This window comes from Alligator mississippiensis, chromosome 3, assembly GCF_030867095.1.
Source record: "Alligator mississippiensis isolate rAllMis1 chromosome 3, rAllMis1, whole genome shotgun sequence".
In the NCBI taxonomy this organism is placed as follows: domain Eukaryota; kingdom Metazoa; phylum Chordata; order Crocodylia; family Alligatoridae; genus Alligator; species Alligator mississippiensis.
The window spans coordinates 138,255,897-138,276,090 of NC_081826.1; the positions used below are offsets into that span (position 1 = coordinate 138,255,897).

The 20,194-nt window shown below is 45.3% G+C and overlaps 1 protein-coding gene across 1 annotated transcript; it reads left to right on the forward strand.

The window, feature by feature from the left end:
* The first annotated feature begins 6,368 nt into the window (after positions 1 to 6,368).
* CFAP90 (cilia and flagella associated protein 90) lies at positions 6,369 to 19,218 on the forward strand. Its single transcript, XM_006274492.4, has 3 exons — positions 6,369 to 6,615; positions 13,024 to 13,140; positions 17,443 to 19,218. The coding sequence occupies exons 1-3, from the start codon at positions 6,430 to 6,432 to the stop codon at positions 17,620 to 17,622; spliced, it is 483 nt and encodes a 160-aa protein (XP_006274554.1). The 5' UTR covers positions 6,369 to 6,429; the 3' UTR covers positions 17,623 to 19,218.
* The last annotated feature ends 976 nt before the right edge of the window (positions 19,219 to 20,194 follow it).

The following is a 20,194-nucleotide window of genomic DNA, read 5'->3' on the forward strand; positions in this document are numbered from 1 at the left end:
CTCGCAAACCTGAGACTGAGCATGATTGATTTTAGATTGGAGAGAAAGGGAGAGGTACTTAAGAAAATAGCCACAGTCTTGGATCCAGCTTAACCCAACTTTTTTACCTGGATGACCAGTTGCAGCATTTGCAAGAAAAGCTTTTTTCACTACAGAGATTATAGTTGAGCACATAGACATCAAAGAGACACTGAAGTAGGTTATCAAGAAAATTACACTTCTTACAGAATTTGAATTGCTGTGTACTTAATTTGATACCAGAGGCAACTGCTGTTTATCAAGACCACCCTTACTACTAATCTGAGACAGCTCTGTTAACTTCTGGTTGTAAGGTGGCAAGAGCTGTTTCCTGTCAATGCTAATAGTGACACCATTAGTCCCTGTGTCCTAAGTCATCTCTGTACTTAATCCTAAAATTTCCTTTGTACATTTCTTTCTAGTTGCCTTAATAGTGCAAACTTCAGTAACTCATGTCACAACTCAGTTGATTTTGACAGTTTGACACTAAAGAGCACAGTCATGCTGTCTCTGAACAGCATTTCTGATAGCAAAGGTACAAACTGGTATATTTTAAGTAAGCAAAAATCACAGTAACTACATGAAAGATACAATAACTCTGTTGTATTCTCTGCTGCCTTTGTGCCTTTGGATTTATATTCCACTGTCTTTTTCCTGTGTAGTGTCTTACCCCAATGCAAATTGGATGTCTAATCCTGCCCAATTGGAATTTCCCTTTTTGGATGAATCATTTCAGTCTGAGTAATTTAAAAAAGTAAACACTCAACACATCCTGAAAATCATGCATCTTATTCTGGACACCTAAAATTGTTAGTTGGTTTTAAAAATCTTGGCCTTTAAACACAGGATTATTGGATATGAGCCTTTCAAGGTTAAAAAAAAATGTTCTCAGCACCCTAACAATTTATCCCTATTTTCATGCCATTTCTTTTTAATTAGTCAAATTATTCATCTACTTCCATTGTTTCTTCCAAGCTGGCTGATATACCTTATAAGTGAAGGATTTAGGACAAAGCTATAGCAAGCATCCAGCAATATTTTTTGACAGTCTTAGTCATTCTTGACTGAAGCAATCAGATTAACTCAACCTCAGAGATGAAGCAAAGTGAGCTGGGTATGAGCCCAAGAGGGGAACTGAGAGAGTGCTAAAGGGAAAGAGGTTTAACATTTGACTTCAGGGGCCTGGTCTATCAGAGTTCAAGGCTCTGGTGAACAGCACTCTGTGGCTCTAATTATAGCAAAAACTATATCTGTGCTGGCCATTACAATTCTATGTGTTATCTCCAGTGTGCAAAGCTAAGGCACCTTGTATAATCAGCCAGTATTTTGCCTTTAAAGTCCAGTAGACCTTGCCATTAGAATGGAAAAATTAAAAGGGACCTGGAGTTCCATGCTATTTCTCTTCCAGATACACAGGTAACATGTTTGCTTCACTTGCAAAAAAAGGAAAAAAAAAATGTTCTGAAAGTCATACCTGCAATCTCAATCTCAGTCTTAGACCTGAAAATCATGCTGTGTTCTTTCTGTTTCTTACATCATGGCAAACACATCTCTGACTTTCTTGTTGCACATAATAGTTGTTTATATTTATCCTTTCTCATTAGGTTAGGGTATCTCATGACAGAAGCCAGTGGCAAACTATAATTTGGGTAAGCAGAATTGTTGGCAAATCTATTTTAGAGGTCTGTCTGCTGCCTATTACTTTGGTACTTTAGCACCACCTATACAAAGTTACAAGTAATAGCAATGCCCCTAGTGGAGAGTTTGACACTTCTCCCTGATGGGAAAAAAAAAAATCTCTGCTTGGCATAGGGATTTTTTTTCCTCTTTCCCCTTTCCTTTTTCCTGTGTATTTTCCAGGGTAGATGTGATGGTTTTGGAAGAAAAGGTGTATTTGAAATATGATTAACCTTGCAGCCCAAACTGCAATGCACTGTTATTGATGCATGTATAATAAAAATTAACATTTCTATTGTTTTTTATAAGAAGACAGGGCACACCTCCACTGTCTCCACAGAGCTCATAGGAATGCTGCCTCTCATGCACTTCCACTTCACTTCCCAAACCAGGAACAGAGGATTATTTTGACCATGCCCCTGCTACTGCTCTCAAGGACACCATGGACAGAGATCTCAAGAGCAGCAGTGAATATCAAGGGCTATAGGCTGTACAGGAGGGATAGGACAGGGAGGAAAGGTGTGGCGCTCCGCATCAAGAAGAAATACACATCCTCAATGAGTAGCACTGGGTCAGAGAAGGGGCACACTGAAGTGCTCCGGGTTAGAATACAAGGAAGTCAAGGGGAAAGGGACTTAATGGTGAGGGTCTACTACAGACCACCCAACCAAGGGAAAGAGCTAGACTGGGAATTCTTAAGTCAGCTCACAGAGGTAGTTAGGTCAAAGGATGTGGTCATCATGGGTGACCTGAACTTTCCAGACATCTGCTGGGAAGAGCAGTCAGCCAGGTCTGATCGCTCACGTAGGTTCCTAGCCAAGATACAGGACCTCCATCTAACTTAGGAGGTGCACAGCCCCACCAGGGGAGATGCCTTGTTGGATCTGGTCCTGGCCATGGGCAATGACCTGGTGAGGGGTCTGCAGGTGCTCGACCACCTGGGCGACAGTGATCATCGCCTGCTGGAATTCACCATCTAGCACAAGGTGGCAAAGGCCTGCAGCAAGGCAGCAGCTCTGGACTTCAGGAGGGCGGACTTCAATGAGGTAAGGAGAATAGTAGGGGAGGCACTGAGGTCCCGGAGGGGAGAGGAGTCGGGGGTCCAAGAAGAGTGGTCGTTCCTTAAGGAGACAATCCTCCAAGTCCAAAGGGAGGTAATCCCAACACGGATCAAAGCGGGTAAGAGGGTGCAAAAGCCCCCTTGGCTCACCAAAAGCAAACGGGAACGTCTCCTAGCTAAAAAGGAGGCGTACACCCAGTGGAAGGGAGGGGCCATCACCAGGGAGGACTATACCTTGGTTGCTCGGGGCTGTAGGGGGGTGGTCAGGAAGGCCAAGGTGGAGATGGAACTGGGACTAGCTACCTGGATCAAGGACAACAAGATCTCATGTTTTAAATACATAGGGGGTAAAAAGAAGGTACCAGGTAACCTGGGGCCTCTGCAAGGCATGCTAGGAAATCTGGTCATCGCACCACACAGCAAAGCTAACCTATTCAACAATTTATTTGCCTCCATTTTTCTGAGCACAGACTGGGTCACCCCCCACACCAGGACCCCCATAGAACCCAGGGGAGGTGCACCCAGGCCTAGGGTCAGTGAGGATCTAGTCAGGGAACTTCTGGAGGGACTGGACGTATTTAAATCAGCTGGTCCAGACGATCTCCACCCCAGGGTGCTGAGGGAATTAGCTGAGGTCATTGCAGGACCCCTGGCACAGGTTTATGAGCACTCGTGGTGCTGTGGTGTGGTGCCAGAGGACTGGAAAAGGGCCAATGTGGTTCCCATTTTCAAAAAAGGGAGGAAGAAGGACCCAGAAAACTATAAGCCAGTCAGTCTTACCTCGATCCTGGGTAAGCTTTTTGAGAGAATTATCCTGGCGCATTTTCACGAGGGGCCAGCAGGGGAGATCATGCTTAGGGGCAACCAACATGGGTTCATTAGAGGCAGGTCCTGTCAGACCAACCTGGTGGCCTTCTATGACCAGATCACAAAATCCTTAGACACAGGTGTCATAGTTTCATAGTAGCTAGGGTCAGGAGGGACCTGAACAGATCATCTAGCCTGACCCCCTGCCACAGGCAGGAATGAATGCTGGGTTCACAAGACCCCAGACAGGTGATCATCTAACCATCTCTGGAATTTGCCCAAGGTAGGACAAGGACCACTTCCCTGGGAAGTTGGTTCCACATTTTGGCCATCCTAACTGTAAAATATCACCTTCTGATCTCTAACCTAAACCTATTCTCCATCAGCTTATGACCATTGTTCCTCATCACCCCAGGTGGTGCTGGGGAGAAAAGGGCTCTACCTATTTGCTGTTGATCTCCCCTGATGAGTTTGTAGGCAGCCACCAGGTCCCCCCTCAGCCTCCTCTTGCTGAGGCTGAACAGGTTCAGGTCCCTCAGTCTCTCCTCATAGGGCCTGTCCTGCTGCCCTCTCACCAAGCGGGTGGCACTCCTCTGAACCCTCTCCAGGCTGGCCACATCCCTTTTGAAGTGCGGCACCCAGTACTAGATGCAGTACTCCAACTGCGGACTGACCAGAGTCGCATAGAGGGGGAGTATCACCTTGCTGCACCGGCCTGAGATGCACCTTTGGATGCATGACAGGGTATGGCTGGCCTTGCTGACTGCGGTCTGGCATTGGCAGCTCATGTTCATCTTGGAGTCAATAATGACTCCAAGATCCCTTTCCGCCTCTGTGCTTTCATGATGGGAACTCCCCAGCCTGTATGTATGCTGTATGTTGTGGTGGACATAGTCTTTCTGGACTTTAGGAAGGCCTTCAACACTGTCTCTCACCCCATTCTCATTGAAAACTAGGGGATAGTGGTGTCAATACCTACACAGTCAAATGGCTGGAGGACCTCACCCAGAGAGCGGTGGTGGATGAGTCATTTTCGACCTGGAGGGATGTGGGCAGTGGGGTTCTTCAGGGCTGTCCTTGGGCCCGCACTGTTCAACATCTTCATCAGCGACTTGGATGAGGGGGTAAAAAGCACCCTGTTCAAATTCACAGATGACACTAAGATGTGGGGGGATGCAAGCATGCTAGAAGGGAGGAATAGGCTGCAATTGGACCTAGACAGGTTACAGGGGTATGCAGATGAGAACAGGATGGGTTTCAGTACTGACAAGTGCCAGGTGCTGTACCTGGGGAGGAAGAACCAGCAGCACACCTACAGGCTGGGGAACTCCCTTCTCGTCAGTGCAGAGGCAGAAAAGGATCTTGGAGTCATTATTGATGCTAAAATGAACATGAGCCGACAGCGTGGCCAACCACACCTTGTCATGCACCCACAGATGCATCACGAGCAGGTCCAAGGAGGTGATCCTCCCCCTCTATGCGACACTGGTCAGGCCGCAGTTGGAGTACTGCATCCAGTTCTGGGCGCCGCATTTCAGGAGGGATGTGGACACCTTGGAGCGGGTCCAGAGGAGGGCCACTCGCATGATCAGGGGGCAGCAGGGCAGGCCCTACGAGGAGAGGCTGAGGGACCTGAACCTGTTCAGCCTCCACAAGAGAAGGCCGAGGGGGGATCTAGTGGCCGTTTACAAACTAGTCAGAGGGGACCAGCAGGCATTGGGGGAGTCCCTGTTCCCCCGAGCACTACCAGGAGTGACAAGAAATAATGGTTACAAGCTGGCAGAGGGTAGATTCAGACTAGATATCAGGAGGCGCTACTTCACAGTCAGAGCGGCTAGGATCTGGAACCAACTTCCAAGAGAAGTGGTGCTGGCTCCTACCCTGGGGGGTCTTTAAAAGGAGGCTGGATGAACACCTTGCCAGGGTCATTTGACCTCAGTACTCTTTCCTGCCATGGCAGGGGGTCGGACTTGATGATCTGCTCAGGTCCCTTCCAACCTTATCAACTATGAAATTATAAGGGAGGGAGGGAGGGAGAGGCCTCCCTGCTGTGTGCTGAAGTGCACTGCCTTGCAGTTTTACTGCTACATTTCAAACCATTTCTATTAAGTTCAAAAGGTTATCCAGTTCTTTTCAATATCAGCAATATTGCCCAGCTTGTCTCATCTGCATCTTCCATCATCAGCACATATCTTATACTGAGGTCACAAGTGATGATGTTAAACTAGATGTCCTGAGGTCCGTCCTTGAGGAACAGCACTGATACCTAACTGCTTTCCAACCTGATCAACACCTCTTTTACTTTAACGTGATAAAGTCTTCCTTTGACCTGTGTCCTGTATGATCTTTAATTTCATACTAATCCTCATCTTCTCTACCTCAGATAATTGTTTCCCATTAGGCACTGAATCAGATGTCTTGCTTAACTCCAGAAAGATTAGCTCCCCTGGACTGCCCCTATCTAAGAAGTCAACCATCCTACCTTAACCCAGGTCTAATTGCAGTGTGCTTTGGAGCACCCAGGACTAAGGACAGTTTGCCACGGCAGGGGAAAAAACCTACAACACACTATGAAGCTCTTTTCTGGACAAATTGTATCTGCCTCTGTCATATGCCTGGGGTCTCTGCTTTGTTTTTACTTTTGGACAGCATGTGGGAAGTTTGGTAGTCCAGTAAAATCTCATGGAAGGGCTAGTCACTCCGGTACACACAGACTCCTTCCAATCTCTCTCCTCCCTCTCCCCTGCGGTGACCTCACAGTTGTATACAGATGGGGTTTCCTAGTAACCACAGAGCACAGCAAAGCTAGCAGGAGCTGCAGCACCTCTGTGCCCATTGCTCCAGGAGACTTGGGGTCTAGGTGAGGCATGCAGAGCAGCCAGGTTGCAAGAGCACCTGGAAAGGAGGAGGAAGATGAAGAAGTTGAAGAGAAAACTGCTCAGCTACTAAGAGAAAAACACCAGCTGCCACTCTCTGCTCAGTCTGCCTTTGCTTATGTCCCACCTGGACGCAGGGACCCTCCAGAGCTCAGCTATTTCCACCGAGAGGCTAAGGTGAGGTTGGAAAGAGAAAGGGGCAAGCAGTGGAGTGAGGGTGAGTCTGAGGGAGCAGCTTTGATGAGGTACGAGACAGAGAAACTACAAAAAAAGAAGATTAAAAAAAAGAGACAACGGCATAGGAGTAAAAAAAGAGGAGGAGGCTGCAGGAGGGAACAGGCACGTCAGTCATAGACAAAGAGAGGCAGAAGCATCTGCAGGGGGGAATTGTGTTGCCAAATTTTTTTACCTGAATCAGTCTCCACTTAAAATCTGCCCCTTGCTTTCACAGCCTGGGCCCCTGTGTGGTCAACGCTCATTATTTCTCCTAAATAAAGTAATTATATTGAAAATGGTGTTCAGCAGCTGGAAAATGCTGCATGTTCCCTAGAGCATAATTTACAGGCTGGAAAAAATAAGTGGTGAGATGGGGATTCGCTGAGCCCCGGTGAAATTAATAAGGGACATGCATAATAGTGCAGCTTCCCAGCAGTTTTCTATGCAGCTTAATTAAATCAGGAACAATCTGTTTGCATATTTTGGCTTCTAATTAGACTTGGGGTCAAGTGGTTGTAGTCACTCCAGATATGGTTGTGCAACTTGTCTGAAAGCAGATGTCAATGTTTTAAAGGTACATGAATCAACGCTACTGAAATGTCTTACTTTTGCCTTACCCTAGGAAGTCCCGCATGATAATGTTGCACTTACTTGGGACTTTTAATTTTCAAAGCACTTTGCAAAGTGGAACTACTCCTTACAACATCTGTGGAGGGAGAAACACATGACCTACATTCAGGGGCAGATTCAGAGGGGGTGCATTGGCATGGTGGCAACCCCAGCAGACCACACCATGGAAGCAGCAGCTGAGGACTTTTTAAAGTCCCTGAATCAAATAAGAATTGCCCAGCTTTCCCTCCATGTTCAGTGGCACATCCCCTGCCTTCCAATTCCCCTCCTCCCTCCCTCATTGCTACCATTGTCCTCCCATGTCCCCAGTTGCCCCCACGGTGGAGAGAGCTCCAGAGCTGCTTCTGCCCCTCTCCAGCTGGGCTGTTTGGGGAGCCAGGTTCAGATGGGGATGGTGGCAGTAGCAGTGATGGGTGGTTTTCTCTCTCCCTGACCTTGCTTCTGGCCTGTCAGAAAATACCCGGGAGGGTGGAGAACCATACAGGGAAGAGAGGCCTGCCCAACTCCACGGTTGCTTTTGTCCCCAACTGAGCCCAGTACACATCCTGGCTAGATTTAGGCCAGGAGCAGCTCTGGAGTCCCCTCCTCCCCCCCGCCATCCCCAGGGCAGCCAGAGACAGTGGCAGTAGCAGGTGATGGAGGGGTGAATGGGAGGGAAGTGGAAGTGCCACCGAGCATGGATGGGAAGGGAGGGGGTGCTGAGAGCAGGAGGAGAGGGAGATTTTTACCTGAGCTGGGATTTGAAGGAAGTCCCCAGCTACTGTTTCCATAGTGTGGTCTGCCTGGTCAGGTGCAGGGGTAGCTGGGAGTGGCAGTGCCACCACCACCCCTGCAGCACTGGTTGCTGCTTCCACACCCCCAAAATCCTAGATCCACCTACACCCACATTTTCTGGGGAGGACAAGAATGAGAGGTTTAGGTGGATACCCAAAGCCAAAAGAGTGAGGTTCTTTGGCCAGGGGGCTGGACCCGATTATCTCACGAGGTCCCTTCTAGCCCTAGTGTCTATGAAATCTATGAATCGATGAAAACAGTATAGAAAATTGGCACAGGACTTTGTCTCCTATTTGCAACCCCTCAAATAGTTTGTCTTTAAGTCCATGACGTGATGCATCTTGGTGAAAAGTTGTTTAGATTAAGTTCCTAACTTCTGCTGAGAAGTGTGTGCTCTTAGAGAGCCCCATCTGTTGTGATACAGGGAGAGTTCCTCCTTTGGCCTTATTATTTAATGAAGGCTGCAGCTGCTGTTGTGTATAATGAGGCACTCAGTCCTTTAGGTCTTCCTGAGCCTTGTTTTGATTCGGACTGCCAAAGGGACATAGGTATTGAGTGCTTACTTTGAAGCTTCCAACTGGGTTTAAGCCAAAGATGGGCACTGAGTTGCTTGGCCCTGGCAAACTAAAGCAATTTTGGGAATGTGTGGAAGCAGATTTTCAGATGTGGGGGAACTTTCCTGGTGGCAGTATAGGCATCTACATTGTTAGGTAGGGGCTCTGAGGGTCAAGCACTTGCCATTAAGTTCCTAAATCCTGGAGGACAGAAGTCCTTTGGTGGATTTGGCCCTGAGTTAGCAGTAGAATGCAGCAGTATTGTCTTACCTCAAAGAAATGTATGTTATCCAGGTGTGTAAAATGCTTTGATCTTCTCAAATGAAATGTGCATTTGAGGTGTGAAATGATGTGCTGCTTCTGTTCAACAACTAATGTTATTTCTTCCTGCTTTGAATAATCTTACTTATGTCTCACAATGATATTTGTAGTACTATAAATAGGAATGTAACACAGTTAACCAGCCCCCTCTGAGAGATTCAGCTGGTTTTAGGTAACCACAGTCGGATTTTTGAGGAGAAAGTCCTCGTCCCTATAGACTTCTGCTGTCCTTGGTCCTACAGAAACTGCACGTCTCCTAGCTAACATAACCCAATCTTATTGTGAAGTATGAGATTAAGCTGTGCCAGATGGGAGCGCTGTAAGGAGACTCTGTGGCACAGCAAAGAGTCTTAGAGTTCTTATGTTAACTTGTCCTGGACTTAGATAAACACCGTGTAAAGCTACCAATTAACTCTTTTTGACTAATTCTGGCAGGTGTGTGTTAACTTCAAGAGAGTGAACTAGAGGCAGGGACATGGATATGCTGAAGGGAAACTCTATGAACTTCCATGCTCAGGGAGAACACTTCGAGCTGATATCTATTGTACTATTGCTTGAGTCACCAATCAAGGCAAATCATGCACCAGAGGCACATGTGACCATCTATTGCCTCTGCAGACTTTACTTGAAGCAAACTGAGAGTATACATTTCACCTCTGTCCAAGGTTCACATTCAGCACAAAGGCCATCAATTGCAATAATCTGAGAGTGGAGTTCTATTTCATTCAAAATGAAACATGACACTCCATTGGGTGCTTAAGTGTCCTCATTATAGGAAAATGAAGACATCTACATGTCTCTGGAGGGCAATCCTATTCCTATAATAGGGACATATGTACCAAGACGTGTGTAATAGAATCAGTCAATAGTCGGGTAATGCAGAGTTAGCCTCAAGCTGCACTTTAGTCATCCATTAGAGGAACAGAATTCTGCCACTCCCTACCACTGTCTCATTGGTGAATAACAGCTAACCACAGACAAGAAAATAGGTCCTACACCTCTTGCTCTTTTAGGATCAAATCAGGGATTCTGCCTTGAGTGTGATTTAAAGATCTTTGTGAAATCAGCTGGTCATCTCCATCCAAAGATTTAACCCTGCACTGCTGTCCTCCCAAGCTCATGGTAAACCCACTTGCTACATAGCCTGGACAGTTGTGTTAAGTATTCACTAAAGAAAGAGTTAACAGAGTCAACATCTCACATTTTCAGTTGGAGGTTTCAGAATGACATGGGGAAGGCACTGTGGTATCATTGCTAAAATGTGAAGTAGTCCTGGGTGCAAAGTATTAACATACACAAGGGAGACCAAGGCGAACAATAAGCCTGGATGAGGCCCTGGCTCTAAATGTGGTTCCTACAGACACTGACAATTCACACAGAGAATATATATCCAATATAATCTGCATTAATCATGGAAGATTAATGTGTGGCCCAGCCCCATGCTGCGATAGGATGGAGTGGGGTCATGCCACACAGTGTTGCCACAGAAAGTTACCTTCAGGGTATGCTTATGTTATGTGACTGCGTGATGGTGGGGACAGAATAGTCATCACCCTGGCCAGTGGGATAAACTAACTGGATATTTTGGTACAAAACACTAAAAAGAAATTTATTTTGGAAACTGAGGATGTGAGAAACACAGGTAAGTGTGCTGAGCACAGGACTGGAAGCCAAGAATGCCTGAGTTTTTAATCCCTGCTCTGCCGATTACTCCCTATATTGCTTTAGGCAAGTTTACATTGCATTTCCCATATGTGACTTGAAAAAGGTGCTTAGCTGTTTTAAAGGGATGTTGCTAGCATTCATTTATGTCTGCAAAATGATTTACAAGTGTTCAGTGTTATTACACCAGTTCATAGCAGATGCTCACCTTGGATACAAATTGCTTGTCTGCTTTACATGATTCACTCACTCTTGACAGGTTTTTAAAAACTATCAGCCTACCATGTCAGCATTTAACAACGTATACAAATGACAACCATGGATACCAGTGAAGTAGCTTAGAGTCAAAATAAGCAGCCACCAGGCATTGCACAATTAGAAGGGACTTGACATGCAAGGTAATAACAAGGATCTGCAACCACACAGATGTCATCTGCACAAGGATGGCAGAAGATCTCAAAACAGATTATCTGGGACAGAATTTGAGCTTAACATAATAGGCTGGCTGTCTATCTGCAAGAGGCTAAATCCTCTGCACTGACAATATTAATAGAAGAAAAAGGAGTGAACAATGCAGGCATTTCTTATAAGCAGCATTAATTCAGTCTTTTCTGGAATTCGGAATAAAAATGACAATATAGGAAGTAAAGGAAATGCAAGAGTAAAGTACAAAAATGGAGATGACAGATTATATATAGGGACCGACTTAAATCGCGGCGAAACAAGTGGTTTTTATGGCCCGCTCACAGTGCGTAGAGCCAATTTGGGTGACATTTTGTGGCAGCCCCACCCCTCAATGCTGATTGGTGGAGAGGCCCAGTGGGGAGGAGGGACAAGGGAATGGCTGCCATCTTGATTTCTGGCTTCCCTGCATGCCACCCTGCCCACCAGTGCTAACTGGTAGAGAGGCCCCGGCAGGGGGAGAAGGGACGAAGGGGCAGCCGCTGTCTTGTCGGCTGCCCTTGTGCCACCCTGCCAGTTGGTACCTTCCCCTCCTGGTCAAGAGGACCAGTGGTTCCCACTGGGGAGCCAGTTTTTTATTTTTATTAAGTTTTTTTGTTGATTTCAGGGAATTTGTGGACAATCCTGGATTTCACAGTTTCAATGAAATCCATGAAGCCACAAATGAAGTAGGTCCCCAATTACATGCAACCTCTGCTTGCAAGGCCAGGACAAAACTAAAAGCCCTCTTTCCCTTTGAGAGAACTACATAATATCCTCCCTTTATCAAGTTAGCTGATTACTAGAGTGATGACCTAATGGCATCCTTTAAAGGGGCTTCTAACCTTCGAGTCCTGTTCGGACTTCTCTATATTTTTAGAGAAAAAGAATGGAAATAATGAAACCTGAGCACATCTTCATTTCTTAAAGTCTGATGTTATGCACAGTTGTAAAGTTACAGTTTTTGGAAGATGACTTTTTTCCAGATTTTTAAACCAGATGTTGCAGGACTAGGGTGATGAACTGATCTTTTCTTGCGTCAAAGTGCTGAGTCTTTAAAGAAATTCATAAATCGGTAATAGGATATTATAAATTTTATATACATGTGTGTGTGTGTGTGTAAATATATATATATATCCTCTATCGAATAACTACTTTGTTTTCCTAAAACATGCACACCTCTCAGTATTTGTGGATTAGACTCTCTGCTGCCTGAAGCTAACTCTGCATTACGTAGGAGCTTGGGACTTCAAAGACATCAGCCTGCTTTTCTGTGCTCAGAAAACTCCTGATGGGAGTCTTGGCTATATCAAGAACAAAAGTTTGGGACCCATAAGGAGAAAATAATTAAAAAGAACTTTGACATCATAATATGAAAAGATATTCTAAATACAGTAATTTCCTTCACTTGCTAAATTTCCTTGTGGTAGAGCAAGTGTAGGCTATGCATATTATTGGAACAAGAGCTCACTGTTGCAGTCTGTTTCTGAGCTACTCAAAAATATGCATTAATCTGATGACTGAGTCACAAGCTTCGTCTTACATCTTTGCCTTTTGAAAAGCATTCCAAAACTGCCGGCTTTCTTCCTTTATTTTCTTCACTCAGAGTGATTCTTTAGATCAGTGGAAGCATTTAATGAGAGAAAATATTTCAGTAAGGAATCAAATAAATGTTAAGTTTCAAAGGTTACTATAAAATACTTCGGATCACCAGTGCTATGAAATGTGAAAAAAATTATATGACCATGTCCTTCCGCATGCTGGAGATATTTGTTCTTGTTATATGTTTTTGCAGATAAGCCAGGTGCACAGAAAATTCATAACAGTTTTGGCTTCCAGACTATCCAAAATATTGTTAAAAAGTAGAAAGGCCCTTTCAGCCCTTAGTGCCTTACACATACCACTTGTTCGTTGTACAACATATTGTTTTCTAACTTATAGTGGTGAATGCTACAATAAATTAATCATATTTTCTCTTTCTTCCAAGACAGGAACTGTTTCCACCTATGACTCCATTTTTAAAAGGCCAGAGGGTTACAATGAAAAACTTCACCGCTGTGACAGAGAACATGCAAAGAGTTGTGGCCTTAAAATTAATGAAGAGGTAACCTCAAGTTACCTTACGGTAACCTTTGTTAAGTGACTTCATTGGTGTCAACAACACTGGAGACCACCAGCATTGTGTTTCCATTTGTTACACAAACCTCACTGGAGCAAAAGAGTATAAACTGGGAACGTGAGGTAGGAAAAGCATACAACCAACCAAACACCCCAATTTTCTGAGCAAACAGACCCGACCCTGACCCGACTTGCCCCCCTCCAATCTTCAAACCACATTATTTTTTCTGCATGTCCAGGACTCACTGGAGTTGGGGGAGCAGAGAGAAGCTGAAGCTATTCCCTGTAGAACAGTCCCCTAGAGCAACATTTCTGTGGGTTGTGACCCAAAAGTGGGTTGCAAGAATATATGAAAGGGTCACGGACAAACATTAAAAATAGATCAACAAACTTTAAAATTGGATTCTCCTTTAAAGGAGAAATCCTTGGGAAATCATAGCTTTTCCCCTGCAGATTGCCAGAGTTCCAGTTGCAAGGGGTTGCTTGGGCTCCCCCTGCCCCACAGCCATTCCCTGCCCCATACATTGAGGGGCTGGGGCCTGGGGTGAGAGGCACTGGGTTAGGACTGGCCATCAATGTTTACAAATGGGTCCTGGTACAAAAAAGGTTGAGAACCACTGCCTTATAGCTCTGTAAGTTTCCAAGGGAAAATTCTTGTAGCTAGCTGCCTGATAGGAGGTAAAGAGCCCATATATCAGCGTGGAAGGGTTGGCCTTCTATCAAAAATCTCCGAGATACATGAGAATGATCTCTGATTTCCCTGTGGATTTTGTGAATCTGTGTATTTGGGGAGGCACTCCCAAAGTCTCCTCCATGAAACCAGTAAGCTTAGCTGTGTTGTTCTCCTGTGGCACAGTGCAGGTTTTATGGTTTGTTATCAATACTTTCTGGCTGCGGTGTGCAGAGGGGCCAGAATGGCTATTCTTTTGGACTCTTAACAAATGTTTATTGAATGATGTCTGCAATCATGCACACAGTGGCCTAGGTGGTCCCTTCCAGCTCCATGTTCCTTTTCTTTCAGGAGGGCAAATACTATATATTCCCACATACCAAATACACCTTTTCCCAAAAACCAGCCCCACCACCCCACGCTTCTCCCCACAAGTTGTGGTGCATGTCTTAAGTGGGAAAACTGATTTTTCTGCCAGAGTAGAAGCACCCAGTTTTGATTCCTGCTCACAGCAGCAGTGACATTTCTATTTAGGCAGCTGAGGGAGTTGCATGATTTAATTGGTCATTGTTCTTAACTCTACAGCATTGGCGATGCATAGGGGGTTCATGTGGGTGCACATGCACCCCTTGAGATCAGCTGTGCACCCCCTGGAAAGCGCCAGCCACGAAACCAGAAGTGCACTTCCGGTTTCACCGCTGGCTTGGTGATCAGCCGCTGGGGGACAGCCCACCCCCATTGGCAATCTGGTGCCCTCCCAGACTCAGGAGGCACCAGTTACCCATGCTCTACAGGCTTGATGTTCCACTGATCAAAAAAGTTTCTTATTCTGGCAATTTTGCTCTCTTTTAGTTATTCTCTTCTTCTATTTCACAGCCTTGTAAGTGAGCTGTTTTTAGTTCTTTTCAAAATCATAGCAGGAAAAGGAAGGTTAGCAAGGTGAAGATTAGGGTCTTTCCCTGCTCTATGCAGTCCTAACTCTGGATTTTTTTTTTTTTTTCATTCTACCTTCACAGAAACAAGGTGTGTGTCTTATTTGGGGCTATATGGTATGCAAGAAAATGTTACCTTCCAATATTGTACTGGAGTGGCAGTCTGTGATGTTTGGGGTTGAGAGCCCTTTTCTATTTAGCAGCTGACCCTTCTACGTGTTCTAAAATCAACAGGCTTTTTTCAAATGGCCCTGAACTTTGGCGTGCACTATGGCCCCTCCCTCTATTGTTCCCCTGTACCCTCAATAGAAGCTGAGATCTTCAGGTCTGTGCTCCTCCATGAATGAGTCCTTCTTCTTGCTCTCTTATATACAGTGCAATCTGAGAGGTCTCCTTCTGATCCCCTTTCCCTGCCTCCCTCCCACATTAACTGAGTCCAGACTGTGGGAGACAGGAGGAATAGAGGCTGTTCTTCTGTGATCTTGTGACCATGTAGGAGCTGAGATTTGGAGGGACTTGCCATTCTGGGGTGGATCTGAGCATCCATCCTCCTTCCCCCTGTGTATGTGCTGGAGCAGGAAAGGCTGTGTGCTTCCAGGGTGGTGTGAGGTCTTCTCCCAGTCTCTCTGGAAACCACGAAGAACAAGTTAATGGACATGTCACCCCTGGCTATGGCAGGGGTTCTGTCTGAGGCCAAGAGGGACCAGACCAGTTCAGAGGGGTGAGCAACTACCAATAAGTGGGTTGAGGGCATGGCTGGAGGAGGGTATGTCAAAGTAAGGAGGATTCCAGCTCAGTGTTGGGAATAATGGAGTTTGGTATACAACCTGGATGCTATGTTCTAGGACAGTGGTATAGATGAGTAGCACAGGGACAGTCTGTGGGTTGGATGCTGCTGGCAGAGTCAGTCTGTGGGCCTGATCCAGCCACAGAGCAACCCTATGCACCAGCCTGGCCCTTTGTGCTATGTACAGGGTCATGTCACCTGGCCCACAGGACTCCACACAGGTCCAGCATGTTGGTAGTAGGGGAGCAGTTTACATATCCCCTGGAAGATCCAGTCCACCTCATTTCAATGCTGTGTTGTGCAGGTTGTGGTCATCACAAAGTGTTAGGGGGCTGCTTGCCCTCAGGATAGGTGTTCTGGACAGACATTGAACAACCTGGTAATGGATGTTTTTTGATGTTTGATCTGTTTGTCAAATGCTGTCCTGCTGCCCATCCCTTTCCACATAGACTCATACCAGTAGAAATGTTTCTAGATTTCATGAAGTGTTTGGTACTTCTAGCAGGGGCTGGGGTGGTTCAGGCATTAAGATACATAGTTGACAGCCCTGAGGTTGCAAGTTTGAGGCCATAGCAGAAGTGCTTATGGTGCAGCCATGTCAGATCCCAGCAAATCTAAGAGTTCTGATAAATACCTTATGAAACAAGGACATGAAAAAGGAGGGGCACTTCTGGTCAGAGACTTTTGCCATCAAACCTCTGCTGCAGTTGGGCTTCTATTTATTATTATTCTTTTTTAGATTATAAATTTCTCTTTGTCTTTTGGCTGGATTTAAACAGTACCAGGCAGTGTCAATGTTCTGAGTAAGATTCTGATAAAAGAAAGGCTTTTCTGGAGAGGAGGGTTCTGCAGCATTTTCTAAATGTGATAAAGTTCTGAATTAGCCAGATTAATTCTGGAAGTTTATTCTGTATCCAGATCCATGAACAATGTGTGCCTCCGGAGGTTGTGGGGGGACAGACAGGAGGGGGGCAGGACGGCAAGCGCTGACCAGCAGTCACCAACCACCTGCAGATGTCACTGGCAGTGGCACCCAGCGGTGATTGGTGACCACCCGCAGATGCCACCGGCAGTGGCAGCGGCGAGGGGGGTGGTGGTGAGCGGTGACCTCCCGCAGGTGCTGCTGGCAGTGTTGGTGGTGCTCCTTTCAGGGGTGCACCGCTAATCTCAGGGGGTATGCATGCACCCCCTATGCATTGCCGATGTCCAGATCCCCTCTACCCTACAGAAATTTCTCTCTCTTTTTATTTAAGACCATTTATCAGTGACTTGATGCTGTAGTGTCTTTAGGACAAGCCTCTTGCATATGAGTTTTTGAGTCAATGAGATTCTTTTTAGAGCTCTTATTTTGTTAATAGAAATTGTTGTAGTTGGTCATATATATGGAGAATACACAATGGTGCAATGGGATGTACGAATGTAATCTGCATGAATAAAGGAATGGGTAATTACCCAGACATATAACCTGTAAGTAAATTGTGCAGGCCTTCCCAAATAAGTACTAATGAAACCTCTATACCACCACCAAGAGCATAATAAATTAGTTGTCCCATGATCTGCAACTAGTCTTAGAGAAATCTGTCTTTATAAACATGTGCTGTAACTCGTGTGGGGGCAAATCTCCCTATCCTGCTTTCCCGCAGGTACACTTGTGTTCCATTACTATTGCTGAAATGTTTGGCCACAAACGAGGACAACAGCAGAGTTTAAATCATGGCTGAAACTATCTTCCTGCTAAATAAGCAGTGCCTTTCTACAGCAACACATTATATAATTGTATTTGGGCAGAAGGCTTGTTTGGCACCAGCTGCTACAGCAAGCTAGTGCTATAAATCTGCACAATGTTCTGCATTTGGATTATTTAATTAGGAGTGTAACTTCTGAATGGTCTTCTAACAGGAAATGGTGAGACCCATTCCTGTTTTGTCCTCTTCACAATACGGAAGGCGCATCAACCAGCCAGTTGAGGAATTGATCAGAGGTCATGCAAGGATTAACCATGTGAAGGCTGCATTCTACAGGAAAAATGGAATTGCTTGCTTGTTAGACAAATCTTCTTCAAGCCTAGAACCCTGCTAAAGCTCCTGTCTGCAGTCACCAGATGCATGAACATAGTGAAAAATAGGGTTCTCACTAATAAGTAGATCATTGTTTTGCATTCTTTTTCTCTAACATTGACATTTAATGGGCTAGTATGGTCTGAATCCAAAATAAAGCTGTAGTAGCAGTTCCTTTTCTTTAGTTCAAATTTACCTTTTTACCTGAAATCAATTTAAAGTCTTGCAAATGATGCTCCCAGTAATTCTGAACATCTTTGGAACGCAGCTCCACAAGGGTCGTCCTGGATCCTCAAGTCCAGTGACCTGCTACTGTGGTCATATATAGCATATAATCCCATTCATAAACTTAAGTATATTATAACAACATGGATCATTTATGGGAGCAAGTTCCTTCTTCAAAGGCTTTACAAATATTAACTCATTCCTCACCATGTTTCTTTGAAGTGGCAAAGTGTTGTTATCCTTGGAACGATGTTCCAAAATGAGTGCCTGACTCAGTAATGGGCACCTGAAGTAATGGCCAGAATTTCAGAGGTGCTGAACTTTAGACCAGCTTCATGTGCACTTGGCTTGAAATCAGTATGAGCTGCTTAGCACTTAAAAACTGAGTCTAAATAGTATGCACCCAATTTGCAACATTGTGGATTAAGTGACTTGCCCAAGATCTTGTGCAAGGGCAAAGCAATTAACTGGGCACAGGAGATCCCAGCTTTTAAAGCACTAACCAATGTGCTTCTCAGGAAATTGTTGTCTGTGCTTTCTGCTGTTTCTATGGGACAGCATGAGGGAAAGGGAAACCTGGCTTTATGTTGGCTGCACTGAAGTTTACCTGGATATCAAAAATGATCATCATAGAAAATTAGGGTTGGACAGTCCAAAGTCTGACAGAGCCAAATGCTGCAGAGCTGCTTTGAATCATAGACATAATGAGCAGAAGGAGGACCTGCCTACATTTTGTGTTGACTTTTTTCATGACCTTGAGTAGAGCAGAATAAGATCACACTTCAGTGCCTTGGAGGTTGAAGAGGCCTTGGTGAATACCCAAGAGAGCAGAAAATTCCAGCGCCAAGAGACCTGTGGCATCAGCCAGCTTGTTAGACAAAGGAGGTAGAAATTAAAATCAATGTTTATCATGTATTCTAAAACAAAGCTGACGTATCTGGATAGTATCAGGCACAGCTGGTGAACTCAGACTGGTCTGGTGAACTCAGACTGGTGGGGTGGGCAGAGCGGCACACAGAAGTGGGGGCGGGGGCTGCAGCAGGCCGGGAGCAGGGGTTGTTTACAGTCTTCCTGCTCCCAGCCGGAGTGCCCGGCTGGCTGCAAACCCCCCTGCTCCCACATGATGCTCTACCTGCCCCACCAGTCTGAGCTCGTCAGCGGTGCCTGGGTAGTATCCATTTGAAAGTTCTTTCATAGCCTGAAAATACATTGTTGTATATAGTATACTCTAATGTGTACTTAAATGTTTCTGTAACTTTTATTACACGTGGCTTTTATTGAAGCTAATATTTTAAGTGTCACTTTCAAATTGGGTTCTGGAATTTTGTAATAACTGGGTTCTCACGGGTTTTTTGTTATTGTTTAAAAATAATAAAAAGCTCTTCCACAGGAACTGTTCATTGAGTATGTTTCAAAAAGTGATGGCTCTTCAAAGCAAGACTGGGCAAGTAAAAGATATTCCAGTTACTACCAGCCTGATTTTCAGGGGGTTGAAGGTCCTTCTGGGATCAGAGCTATAGTTTTAGGCTATTTTTACTCAAGAACTTCTTGTGTGTGGCTTTCACAAACAACAACTAATAAGCACATCCAGGTGTTCGAAAGTGGAAGTGATGCAAGTTGCAGGAGAGGCAGGGCATGTCTACATGTGCATTTTAATGTGTAATAAAACACCGCGTAAAAAATGTGCAAATACTCTAATGGGCAGAAAGTAGGCTACTGTGCATTAAACATCACTTAAAAAGCATGCACTTGCAGAACTGCACATTAGGGAAGCCAAATGTGCATTCATTTAGTACCTCACATTGGAGAAAGTAGATCAGACTACTGTGCAGTAAAACATCTCATGCAGACACACCCAGGGGGACATTTTCTGATAGAGCACTAGCACTCTTCTCAAGAAGGAAAAATAAGCTCACCCATATCAAGAGTCAGGAGGTGTATCACCAATGTACATGTAGGTGGGTGCTGGGTCTGGGTGATTTCATCCCTGCTTCAGTGGTCCAGTTATTTTCATTTACAGACATTTTTGCTTGCATGCTCTGAAAGAAGTGAACCATTGGCCAACAGCACCACCTGCTGGTTAGTCTGAGGAATAAGCAGCAGCACTTCACATTCACATAAACAAAGGCAAATGAGACTAGGCAGGCCTGTTCCTACTCCAGATGGTGCCTGGTCTAGGATCATTCTCCTAGCTCAGGGATCACATTTTTTCAGCAGGGCGATGGAATAACACTGCTCCAGTCTGAGGTGGGGCGGCACTAGGATGCCGCTGCCTCTGCTGCCTCTCCCTGCTGCATGGCACAGGCAAAGCACTCCTACCCCCCAACAGTGGAATGCTGTCAAAGCCATGAATGCAGGGACTAGATCCA